The following is a 12,761-nucleotide window of genomic DNA, read 5'->3' on the forward strand; positions in this document are numbered from 1 at the left end:
GGGAAGAGGTCAGGGGGCAGGGTACAGTAGACAGGGAAAGAGGTCAGGGGGCAGGGTACAGTAGACAGGGAAGAGGTCAGGGGGCAGGGTACAGTAGACAGGGAAGAGGTCAGGGTCCAGTAGACAGGGAAGAGGTCAGGGGCAGGGTACAGTAGACAGGGAAGAGGTCAGGGGGCAGGGTACAGTAGACAGGGAAGAGGTCAGGGTCCAGTAGACAGGGAAGAGGTCAGGGGGCAGGGTACAGTAGACAGGGAAGAGGTCAGGGGCAGGGAAGAGACAGGGGGGGACAGTAGACAGGGAAGAGGCAGGGTACAGTAGACAGGGAAGAGGTCAGGGGGCAGGGTACAGTAGACAGGGAAGAGACAGGGAAGAGGCAGGGTCCAGTAGACAGGGAAGAGGTTAGGGGGCAGGGTACAGTAGACAGGGAAGAGGTCAGGGGGCAGGGTACAGTAGACAGGGAAGAGGTCAGGGTCCAGTAGACAGGGAAGAGGTCAGGGGGCAGGGTACAGTAGACAGGGAAGAGGTCAGGGGCAGGGTACAGTAGACAGGGAAGAGGTCAGGGGGCAGGGTACAGTAGACAGGGAAGAGGTCAGGGTCCAGTAGACAGGGAAGAGGTCAGGGGGCAGGGTACAGTAGACAGGGAAGAGGTCAGGGGGCAGGGTACAGTAGACAGGGAAGAGGTTAGGGGGCAGGGTACAGTAGACAGGGAAGAGGTCAGGGGGCAGGGTACAGTAGACAGGGAAGAGGTCAGGGGGCAGGGTACAGTAGACAGGGAAGAGGTCAGGGGGTGCAGGGTACAGTAGACAGGGAAGAGGTTAGGGGGCAGGGTACAGTAGACAGGGAAGAGGTCAGGCGGCAGGGAACAGTAGACAGGGAAGAGGTAAGGGGCAGGGAACAGTAGACAGGGAAGAGGTCAGGGGGCAGGGTACAGTAGACAGGGAAGAGGTCAGGGTCCAGTAGACAGGGAAGAGGCCAGGGTCCAGTAGACAGGGAAGAGGTTAGGGGGCAGGGTACAGTAGACAGGGAAGAGGTCAGGGGGCAGGGTAAAGTAGACAGGGAAGAGGTCAGGGTGCAGTAGACAGGGAAGAGGTCAGGGGGCAGGGTACAGTAGACAGGGAAGAGGTCAGGGTACAGTAGACAGGGAAGAGGTCAGGGTCCAGTAGACAGGGAAGAGGTCAGGGGGCAGGGTACAGTAGACAGGGAAGAGGTCAGGGTCCAGTAGACAGGGAAGAGGTCAGGGGGCAGGGTACAGTAGACAGGGAAGAGGTCAGTGTCCAGTAGACAGGGAAGAGGTCAGGGGGCAGGGTACAGTAGACAGGGAAGAGGTCAGGGGGCAGGGTACAGTAGACAGGGAAGAGGTCGGGTGGCAGGGTACAGTAGACAGGGAAGAGGTCGGGTGGCAGGGTACAATAGACAGGGAAGAGGTCGGGTGGCAGGGTACAGTAGACAGGGAAGAGGTCGGGTGGCAGGGTACAGTAGACAGGGAAGAGGTCGGGTGGCAGGGTACAGTAGACAGGGAAGAGGTCGGGTGGCAGGGTACAATAGACAGGGAAGAGGTCGGGTGGCAGGGTACAGTAGACAGGGACGATGTCAGTGTCCAGTAGACAGGGACGAGGTCAGTGTCCAGTAGACAGGGACGAGGTCAGTGTCCAGTAGACAGGGAAGAGGTCAGGCGGCAGGGTACAATAGAGAGGGAAGAGGTCGGGTGGCAGGGTACAGTAGACAGGGACGATGTCAGTGTCCAGTAGACAGGGACGAGGTCAGTGTCCAGTAGACAGGGAAGAGGTCAGGGGGCAGGGTACAATAGACAGGGAAGAGGTCGGGTGGCAGGGTACAGTAGACAGGGATGATGTCAGTGTACAGTAGACAGGGACGATGTCAGTGTCCAGTAGACAGGGAAGAGGTCAGGGGGCAGGGTACAGTAGACAGGGACGAGGTCAGTGTCCAGTAGACAGGGAAGAGGTCAGGGGGCAGTAGACAGGGAAGAGGTCAGGGTCCAGTAGACAGGGAAAAGATCAGTGTCCAGTAGACAGGGAAGAGGTCAGAGGGCGGGGTACAGTAGACAGGGAAGAGGTCAGGGGGCAGGGTCCAGTAGACAGGGGAGAGACCAGGGTCCAGTAGACAGGGAAGAGGTCAGGGGGCAGGGTCCAGTAGACAGGGAAGAGGTCAGGGGGCAGTGTCCAGTAGCCAGGGAAGAGGTCAGGGGGCAGGTAAAGTAGACAGGGAAGAGGTTAGGGGGCAGGGTACAGTAGACAGGGAAGAGGTCAGGGGGCAGGGTACAGTAGACAGGGAAGAGGTCAGGGGGCAGTAGACAGGGAAGAGGTCAGGGGGCAGGTAAAGTAGACAGGGAAGAGGTCAGGGTCCAGTAGACAGGGAAGAGGTCAGGTGGCAGGGTCCAGTAGACAGGGAAGAGGTCAGGTTCCAGTAGACAGGGAAGAGGTCAGGGTACAGTAGACAGGGAAGAGGTCAAGGTCCAGTAGACAGGGAAGAGGTCAGGGGGCAGGGTCCAGTAGACCGGGAAGAGGTCAGGGTCCAGTAGACAGGGAAGAGGTCAGGGGGCAGGGTACAGTAGACAGGGAAGAGGTCAGGGGGCAGTAGACAGGGAAGAGGTCAGGGGGCAGGGTACAGTAGACAGTAGACAGAGAAGAGGTCAGGGGAATGGTCCAGTAGACAGGGGAGAGGTCAGGGGGCAGGGTACAGTAGACAGGGAAGAGGTCATTTTCCAGTAGACAGGGAAGAGGTCAGGGGGCAGGGAACAGTAGACAGGGAAGACGTCAGGGGGCAGGGTACAGTAGACAGGGAAGAGGTCAGGGGGCAGGGTACAGTAGACAGGGAAGAGGTCAGGGGGCAGGGTACAGTAGACAGGGAAGAGGTCAGTGTCCAGTAGACCGGGAAGAGGTCATGGTACAGTAGACCGGGAAGAGGTCAGGGTCCAGTAGACAGGGAAGAGGTCAGGGGGCAGTAGACAGGGAAGAGGTCAGGGTCCAGTAGACAGGGAAAAGGTCAGTGTCCAGTAGACAGGGAAGAGGTCAGAGGGCGGGGTACAGTAGACAGGGAAGAGGTCAGGGGGCAGGGTCCAGTAGACAGGGAAGAGGTCAGGGTACAGTAGACAGGGAAGAGGTCAGGGGGCAGGGTCCAGTAGACAGGGAAGAGGTCAGGGTACAGTAGACAGGGAAGAGGTCAGGGGGCAGGGTCCAGTAGACAAGGAAGAGGGCAGTGGGCAGGGGGCAGTAGACAGGGAAGAGGTCAGGGGCAGGGTCCAGTAGACAAGGAAGAGGGCAGGGGGCAGTAGACAGGGAAGAGGGCAGTGGGCAGGGGGCAGTAGACAGGGAAGAGGTCAGGGGGCAGGGGGCAGTAGACAGGGAAGAGGTTAGGGGGCAGGGTACAGTGGACAGGAAAGAGGTTAGGGGGCAGGGTACAGTAGACAGGGAAGAGGTTAGGGGGCAGGGTACAGTAGACAGGGAAGAGGTTAGGGGGCAGGGTACAGTAGACAGGGAAGAGGTTAGGGGGCAGGGTACAGTAGACAGGGAAGAGGTTAGGGGGCAGGGTACAGTAGACAGGGAAGAGGTTAGGGGGCAGGGTACAGTAGACAGGGAAGAGGTCAGTGTCCAGTAGACAGGGAAAAGGTCAGGGGGCAGGGTACAGTTTACAGGGAAGACGTCAGTGTCCAGTAGACAGGGAAGAGGTTAGGGGGCAGGGTACAGTAGACAGGGAAGAGGTTAGGGGGCAGGGTACAGTAGACAGGGAAGAGGTCAGGGGGCAGGGTACAGTAGACAGGGAAGAGGTTAGGGGGCAGTGTACAGTAGACAGGGAAGAGGTCAGGGGGCAGTAGACAGGGAAGAGGTCAGGGTCCAGTAGACAGGGAAGAGGTCAGGGGGCAGGGTACAGTAGACAGGGAAGAGGTCAGGGGGCAGGGTACAGTAGACAGGGAAGAGGTCAGGGTCCAGTCGACAGGGAAGAGGTCAGGGGGCAGGGTACAGTAGACAGGGAAGAGGTCAGGGGGCAGGGAAGAGGTCAGGGGGCAGGGTACAGCAGACAGGGAAGAGGTCAGGGGGCAGGGAAGAGGTCAGGGGGCAGGGTACAGTAGACAGGGAAGAGGTTAGGGTCCAGTAGACAGGGAAGAGGTCAGGGTCCAGTAGACAGGGAAGAGGTCAGGGGGCAGGGTACAGTAGCCAGGGAAGAGGTCAGGGGGCAGGGTACAGTAGACAGGGAAGAGGTCAGGGGGCAGGGTACAGTAGACAGGGAAGACGTCAGCGTCCAGTAGACAGGGAAGAGGTCAGGGGGCAGGGTACAGTAGACAGGGAAGAGGTCAGGGGGCAGGGTACAGTAGACAGGGAAGACGTCAGCGTCCAGTAGACAGGGAAGAGGTCAGGGGGCAGGGTACAGTAGACAGGGAAGACGTCAGCGTCCAGTAGACAGGGAAGAGGTCAGGGGGCAGGGTACAGTAGACAGGGAAGAGGTCAGGGTCCAGTAGACAGGGAAGAGGTCAGGGGGCAGGGTACAGTAGCCAGCTATAGTGATATATGGTGATTTGTAGACCAGTCTATATTGATATATGTTGACCAGTCTATAGTGAAATATGGTGATCAGTCTATAGTGATATATGATGACTTGTAGACCAGTCTATAGTGATATATGGTGACCAGTCTATAGTGATATATGGTGACTTGTAGACCAGTCTATAGTGATATATGGTGACCAGTCTATAGTGATATATGGTGACTTGTAGACCAGTCTATAGTGATATATGGTGACCAGTCTATAGTGATATATGATGACCAGTCTATAGTGATATATGATGACCAGTCTATAGTGATATATGATGACTTGTAGACCAGTCTATAGTGATATATGGTGACCAGTCTATAGTGATATATGGTGACCAGTCTATAGTGATATATGGTGACTTGTAGACCAGTCTATAGTGATGTATGGTGACCAGTCTATAGTGATATATGGTGACCAGTCTATAGTGATATATGGTGACCAGTCTATAGTGATATATGATGACCAGTCTATAGTGATATATGGTGACCAGTCTATAGTGATATATGGTGACCAGTCTATAGTGATATATGGTGACCAGTCTATAGTGATATATGGTGACCAGTCTATAGTGATATATGGTGACCAGTCTATAGTGATATATGATGACCAGTCTATAGTGATATATGGTGACCAGTCTATAGTGATATATGGTGACCAGTCTATAGTGATATATGGTGACCAGTCTATAGTGATATATGATGACCAGTCTATAGTGATATATGGTGACCAGTCTATAGTGATGTATGGTGACTTGTAGACCAGTCTATAGTGATATATGGTGACTTGTAGACCAGTCTATAGTGATATATGGTGACCAGTCTATAGTGATATATGGTGACTTGTAGACCAGTCTATAGTGATATATGGTGACCAGTCTATAGTGATATATGGTGACCAGTCTATAGTGATATATGGTGACCAGTCTATAGTGATGTATGATGACCAGTCTATAGTGATATATGATGACCAGTCTATAGTTATATATGGTGACCAGTCTATAGTGATATATGATGACTTGTAGACCAGTCTATAGTGATATATGGTGACTTGTAGACCAGTCTATAGTGATATATGGTGACCAGTCTATAGTGATATATGGTGACTTGTAGACCAGTCTATAGTGATATATGGTGACCAGTCTATAGTGATATATGGTGACTTGTAGACCAGTCTATAGTGATATATGGTGACCAGTCTATAGTGATATATGATGACTTGTAGACCAGTCTATAGTGATATATGGTGACTTGTAGACCAGTCTATAGTGATATATGGTGACTTGTAGACCAGTCTATAGTGATATATGGTGACCAGTCTATAGTGATATATGGTGACTTGTAGACCAGTCTATAGTGATATATGGTGACCAGTCTATAGTGATATATGGTGACTTGAAGACCAGTCTATAGTGATATATGGTGACCAGTCTATAGTGATATATGGTGACTTGTAGACCAGTCTATAGTGATATATGGTGACCAGTCTATAGTTATATATGGTGACTTGAAGACCAGTCTATAGTGATGTATGGTGACCAGTCTATAGTGTCTATAGATAACAGGTTTCTGTAGCTCAGCCTAGTTTGTTTACGAAATAACAAATTATCACATCAATATCCTGAACTCCAGTGAGTACAAGCCAAAGGCTAGAGAATCATTGTCTTTGCCTAGTCATGCATAGCCTAACCTTTTCTAAATGTGCATTTTCTATGTATTCCTGCATTGTAGCCAAGTAACGTTGCGTTAATGTGGTTCATCCAATCAGATCTGGAGAGATTTATACTCCAAAATCACCGCGAATTGACTGAAGAAAATCCTGAACAAGTACCGGGTGCGAGGTGGCTGCGACATTGATATAAAAATAATCGCGCGTACGGTTCCATGTTGACGCTCACGTAACACAACAAACCGTTTTACACCCGTTTAGCTCTGGTCCATGGTGTTACGTCTGTTCCTCTGCTTATAGTTAGTGGAGGGACGTGAAGTAAACGCCCTGGACCAGAGCTAGCTTCCTTCCAGCGTCGTCAGTTGGTCTCATAGTCATTCGTGAGCAGGAAAAACAAAACAACACTTATAGAGGATCCTTTTCATTATCGATAATAAAAAATTAAAAAAATCACCACAATTTTAGTTATTTGAAGCATATTGGATCGATCAGTATTCTACTAGTGACTTGATATACCAGCCGAGGTAGACATTAGCATCGTTTATTATGGGTAGGAGAAATACAAGGCTGTAGTGTCCCCCCTTGGCCACTAGATGTCGCTACGAAACTATCAGACATTCCAATGTGGGACCATAGAGAATCATAATCAATTACATTTGAGTCATTTAGCAGACTCTCTTACCCAGTGCCACTAGGGTTAAGTGCCTTGCTCAAAGGCACATCGACAGATTTTTTTTCTCACCTAGTCGGCTCGGGATTTGAACCAGTAATTTTTCGGGTTACTGGCACCAACGCTCTTAACTGCTAGGCTAGCTGCCGCCCAATTGGTATTCCAATTCTTAATTCTATGAGCCAGACAGACAAGTTTCCTCGTCTCTCGGGGGTGAGTTGACTTCTGTTCAAGGTGTTTACCATGTGAAACGTGACAGCGCATCACGAGTGTAGTTTTTAGCAATTCCAATACAAGTAAGCAGTTGACATAATATGGAAATTTAAAGTGTAAAGTTTGAGAGAGAGAGAGAGAGAGAGAGAGAGAGAGAGAGAGAGAGGGAGAGGGTGAGAGAGGGTGAGAGAGGGTGAGAGAGAGAGAGAGAGAGAGAGAGAGAGAGAGAGAGAGAGAGAGAGAGAGAGGGTGGGAGAGGAGAGGGTGGGAGAGAGAGGGTGGGAGAGAGAGAGAGAGAGAGAGAGAGAGAGAGAGAGAGAGAGAGAGAGAGAGAGAGAGAGAGAGAGGGAGAGAGAGAGAGAGAGAGAGAGAGAGAGAGAGAGAGAGAGAGAGAGAGAGAGAGGGAGAGAGAGAGATTACACTTTTTACCATCTGTTCTGATCATTGGGATTTTCCCCTGGAGTAGTGGAAAGTGGGTTGGAAAAACACATTGAGATAAATATAGACAGATTGAGTAGCGTATCGTAACTATTCTAATAGAGACCTTTATATCTCCTCTCAGATAGAAAGACACCACCAACACATTGAATAGAGTCCCATAACTCTTCTTGAAAGTTAGAAAATATATCTTTATTTTTCTCACGATAGAAAGACACCACCAACAACAAAAGATAAATATTTCTCAATTCTTAAATATAAAAACAAAAGTTTATAACACAATAGTTACTGTATAGTACACTCCCTTAAATATATACAACCATGGATATAGTGGTGTGTGTTTCTGGCCCAACCCTCAGGGTGTGTGTGTGTGTGTGTGTGTGTGTGTGTGTGTGTGTGTGTGTGTGTGTGTGTGTGTGTGTGTGTGTGTGTGTGTGTGTGTGTGTGTGTGTGTGTGTGTGTGTGTGTGTGTGTGTGTGTGTGTGTGTGTGTGTGTGTGTGTGTGTGTGTGTGTGGCTGAAAATCGCTGGGCACAGTGTAACCCTGAGCTCAGGGTGTTGACTATGGGAGGAGAATCCGGACTAGGGGGGCAACTTCAGACCACAGCCTTCACCCCAACGCAGCTCGAGCCCTGTCTGTCTGTCTGTCTCCTCTCCCTCCCTCCCTCCCTCCCTCCCTCCCTCCCTCCCTCCCTCCCTCCCTCCCTCCCTCCCTCCCTCCCTCCCTCCCTCCCTCCCTGTCTGTCTGTCTGTCTGTCTGTCTGTCTGTCTGTCTGTCTGTCTGTCTGTCTCACTCACCCTCTGACCCACTCACCCACTCACCCTCTCTCCCTCCCTGTTTTTCTCTCCCTCCCTCTCTCTCTCTCTCCCTTCCTCCATCCCTCGGTACAGGGTCTCGTCAAACTCTCCTTTATGCACAGTCATCATTAAGGTTACACTGTGCCCAGCACTTTTCAGCCACACACACGCTCTTCCACTTCCTGTGCTAGGTGTCCAGCCAGCAAGCTGTCAATAATTCATCTCCATGGTAACCTCTAACCTCATTGATCTCCCCTACAATAGTTATGGAGTTCAAACAGTGAAGTGTTGAATTTTTTGGAAAAATACCACGTGGTGTATATATAGTCCCCAAAATACTGCATGGTGTATATAGTCCCGAAAATACTGCATGGTGTGTATATAGTCCCCAAAATACTGCATGGTGTGTATATAGTCCCCAAAATACTGCATGGTGTGTATATAGTCCCCAAAATACTGCATGGTGTATATATAGTCCCGAAAATACTGCATGGTGTGTATATAGTCCCCAAAATACTGCATGGTGTGTATATAGTCCCCAAAATACTGCATGGTGTATATATAGTCCCCAAAATACTGCATGGTGTATATATAGTCCCCAAAATACTGCATGGTGTATATATATAGTCCCGAAAATACTGCATGGTGTGTATATAGTCCCCAAAATACTGCATGGTGTGTATATACAGTCCCCAAAATACTGCATGGTGTGTATATAGTCCCCAAAATACTGCATGGTGTATATATAGTCCCCAAAATACTGCATGGTATATATATAGTCCCCAAAATACTGCATGGTGTATATACAGTCCCGAAAATACTGCATGGTGTGTATATAGTCCCCAAAATACTGCATGGTGTGTATATAGTCCCCAAAATACTGCATGGTGTGTATATAGTCCCCAAAATACTGCATGGTGTGTATATAGTCCCCAAAATACTGCATGGTGTGTATATAGTCCCCAAAATACTGCATGGTGTGTATATAGTCCCCAAAATACTGCATGGTGTGTATATAGTCCCCAAAATACTGCATGGTGTATATACAGTCCCCAAAATACTGCATGGTGTGTATATACAGTCCCGAAAATACTGCATGGTGTGTATATAGTCCCCAAAATACTGCATGGTGTGTATATAGTCCCCAAAATACTGCATGGTGTGTATATACAGTCCCCAAAATACTGCATGGTGTGTATATAGTCCCCAAAATACTGCATGGTGTATATAGTCCCCAAAATACTGCATGGTGTGTATATAGTCCCCAAAATACTGCATGGTGTGTATATAGTCCCCAAAATACTGCATGGTGTGTATATAGTCCCCAAAATACTGCATGGTATATATAGTCCCCAAAATACTGCATGGTGTGTATATACAGTCCCCAAAATACTGCATGGTGTGTATATAGTCCCCAAAATACTGCATGGTGTATATATAGTCCCCAAAATACTGCATGGTGTGTATATAGTCCCCAAAATACTGCATGGTATATATAGAGCATTCTGAAGACCCCTTGACTTTTTCCACATTTTGTTACGTTACAACCTTATTCTAAAATGGTTTAAATCATTTTTACACACAATACTCCATAATAACAAAGCAAAATCAGGTTTTTAGAAATGTTTGCAAATGTACATAAATATTATTATCATTATCATAAATATTATAAACCTTATTTACATAAATATTCAGACCCTTTGCTATGAGATTCGAAATTGAGCTCCTGTGGGATCCTGTTTCCATTGATCATCCTTGAGATGTTTCTACAACTTGATTGGAGTCCACCTGTGGTAAATTCAATTGATTAGACATGATTTGGAAAAGGCACACACCTGTCTATATAAAGTCCCACAGTTAACAGTGCATGCCAAAGCAAAAACCAAGCCATGAGGTCAAAGGAATTGTCTGTAGAGCTCAGAGACAGGATTGTGATGAGGCACAGGTCTGGGGAAGGGTACCAAAACATTTCTGCAGCATTGAAGGTCCCCAAGAACACAGTGGCCTCCATCATTCTTAAATGGAAAAAGTTTGGAACCACCAAGACTCTTCCTAGCGCTGGCCGCCCGGACAAACTGAGCAATCAGGGGAGAAGGGCCTTGGTCAGGGAGGTTACCAATAACCAGATGGTCACTCTGACAGAGCTCCAGAGTTTCTCTGTGGAGATGGGAGAACCTTCCAGAAGGACAACCATCTATGCAGCGCTCCACCAATCAGGCCTCTATGGTGGAGGGGCTAGACGGAAGACATTACTCAGGAAAAGGCACATGACAGCCCGCTTTCCAAAATGAACCTAAAGGACTCATGAGAAACAAGATTTGGTCTGAATTCCAAGTGTCACGTCTAGAGGAAACCAGGCACCATCCCTACGGTGAAGCATGGTGGTGGCAGCATTATGCTGTGGGGATGTTTTTCAGCGGCAGGGACTGGGAGACTAGTCAGGATTGAGGGAAAGATGAACAGAGCAAAGTACAGAGAGATGCTTAATGGAAACCTGCTCCTGAGCACTCAGGACCTCAGACTGGGGCGAAGGTTCACTTTCCAACAGGACCACGACCCTAAGCACGACCCTAAGCCAAGACAATGCAGTAGTGGCTTCGGGACAAGTCTCTGAATGTCCTTGAACACGATCGAACATCTCTGTAGAGACCTGAAAATAGCTGTGCAGCAACGGCTCCCCATCCAACCTCACAGAGCTTGAGAGGATCTGCAGAGAAGAATGGGAGAAACTCCCCAAATACAGGTGTGCCAAGCTTGTAGCGTGATACCCAAGAAGACTCGATTCTGTAATCGCTTCCAACGCACTGAGTAAAGGGTCTGAATACTTTTGTAAATGGAATATTTCAGTTATTTATTAGTATTAAATTAGCAACATTTTCTACAAAACAGTTTTTGCTTTGTCATTATGGTGGTTCTTATTCTGCAGGCTGGTTCCTGAGGTACTGAGGTACCACACTGTTGATCTGGTTTCTTATTCTGTAGGCTGGTTCCTGAGGTACTGAGGTACCACACTGTTGATCTGGGTTCTTATTCTGCAGGCTGGTTCCTGAGGTACCACACTGTTGATCTGGTTTCTTATTCTGTAGGCTGGTTCCTGAGGTACCACACTGTTGATCTGGGTTCTTATTCTGTAGGTTGGTTCCTGAGGTACCACACTGTTGATCTGGGTTCTTATTCTGCAGGCTGGTTCCTGAGGTACCACACTGTTGATCTGGGTTCTTATTCTGTAGGCTGGTTCCTGAGGTACCACACTGTTGATCTGGGTTCTTATTCTGTAGGCTGGTTCCTGAGGTACTGAGGTACCACACTGTTGATCTGGTTTCTTATTCTGTAGGCTGGTTCCATTGAGGTTCTGAGGTACCACACTGTTGATCTGGGTTCTTATTCTGTAGGCTGGTTCCTGAGGTACCACACTGTTGATCTGGGTTCTTATTCTGTAGGCTGGTTCCGTTGAGGTTCTGAGGTACCACACTGTTGATCTGGGTTCTTATTCTGTAGGCTGGTTCCTAAGGTACCACACTGTTGATCTGGGTTCTTATTCTGCAGGCTGGTTCTGTTGAGGTTCTGAGGTACCATACTGTTGATCTGGGTTCTTATTCTGTAGGCTGGTTCCTGAGGTTCTGAGGTACCATACTGTTGATATGGGTTCTTATTCTGTAGGCTGGTTCCTGAGGTACTGAGGTACCACACTGTTGATCTGGGTTCTTATTCTGTAGGCTGGTTCCGTTGAGGTTCTGAGGTACCATACTGTTGATCTGGGTTCTTATTCTGTAGGCTGGTTCCTGAGGTACCACACTGTTGATCTGGGTTCTTATTCTGCAGGCTGGTTCCGTTGAGGTTCTGAGGTACCACACTGTTGATCAGGGTTCTTATTCTGTAGGCTGGTTCCTGAGGTACCACACTGTTGATCTGGGTTCTTATTCTGCAGGCTGGTTCCGTTGAGGTTCTGAGGTACCACACTGTTGATCTGGGTTCTTAATCTGCAGGCTGGTTCCTGAGGTACCACACTGTTGATCTGGGTTCTTATTCTGTAGGCTGGTTCCTTTGAGGTACCACACTGTTGATCTGGGTTCTTATTCTGCAGGCTGGTTCCGTTGAGGTGCTGTGGTACCATACTGTTGATCTGGGTTCTTAATCTGCAGGCTGGTTCCGTTGAGGTTCTGTGGTACCATACTGTTGATCTGAGTTCTTAATCTGCAGGCTGGTTCCGTTGAGGTTCTGTGGTACCATACTGTTGATCTGGGTTCTTAATCTGCAGGCTGGTTCCGTTGAGGTTCTGTGGTACCATACTGTTGATCTGAGTTCTTAATCTGCAGGCTGGTTCCGTTGAGGTTCTGTGGTACCATACTGTTGATCTGGGTTCTTAATCTGCAGGCTGGTTCCGTTGAGGTGCTGTGGTACCATACTGTTGATCTGGGTTCTTAATCTGC

The 12,761-nt window shown here is 48.7% G+C and overlaps 1 protein-coding gene across 3 annotated transcripts in view; it reads right to left on the reverse strand.

Annotated features, from left to right (window-relative positions):
* Nucleotides 1-9,982: 9,982 nt before the first annotated feature.
* LOC118383461 (endothelin receptor type B-like) overlaps nt 9,983-12,761 on the reverse strand; it is a 24,315-nt gene continuing 21,536 nt past the window's right edge. For 2 of the 3 annotated variants that reach the window (XM_052498021.1, XM_052498022.1), the window contains one exon: nt 11,997-12,761. This exon is cut by the window's right edge and continues 77 nt beyond it. In XM_052498021.1, the coding sequence (XP_052353981.1) occupies nt 12,695-12,761 (67 nt within the window). In that variant the 3' untranslated portion in view covers nt 11,997-12,694. Of the gene's footprint in view, nt 10,120-11,996 lie in introns of those variants that run through there. The other variant, XM_052498023.1, reaches the window with a different exon arrangement.

Source organism: Oncorhynchus keta, chromosome 35, assembly GCF_023373465.1.
Source record: "Oncorhynchus keta strain PuntledgeMale-10-30-2019 chromosome 35, Oket_V2, whole genome shotgun sequence".
In the NCBI taxonomy this organism is placed as follows: domain Eukaryota; kingdom Metazoa; phylum Chordata; class Actinopteri; order Salmoniformes; family Salmonidae; genus Oncorhynchus; species Oncorhynchus keta.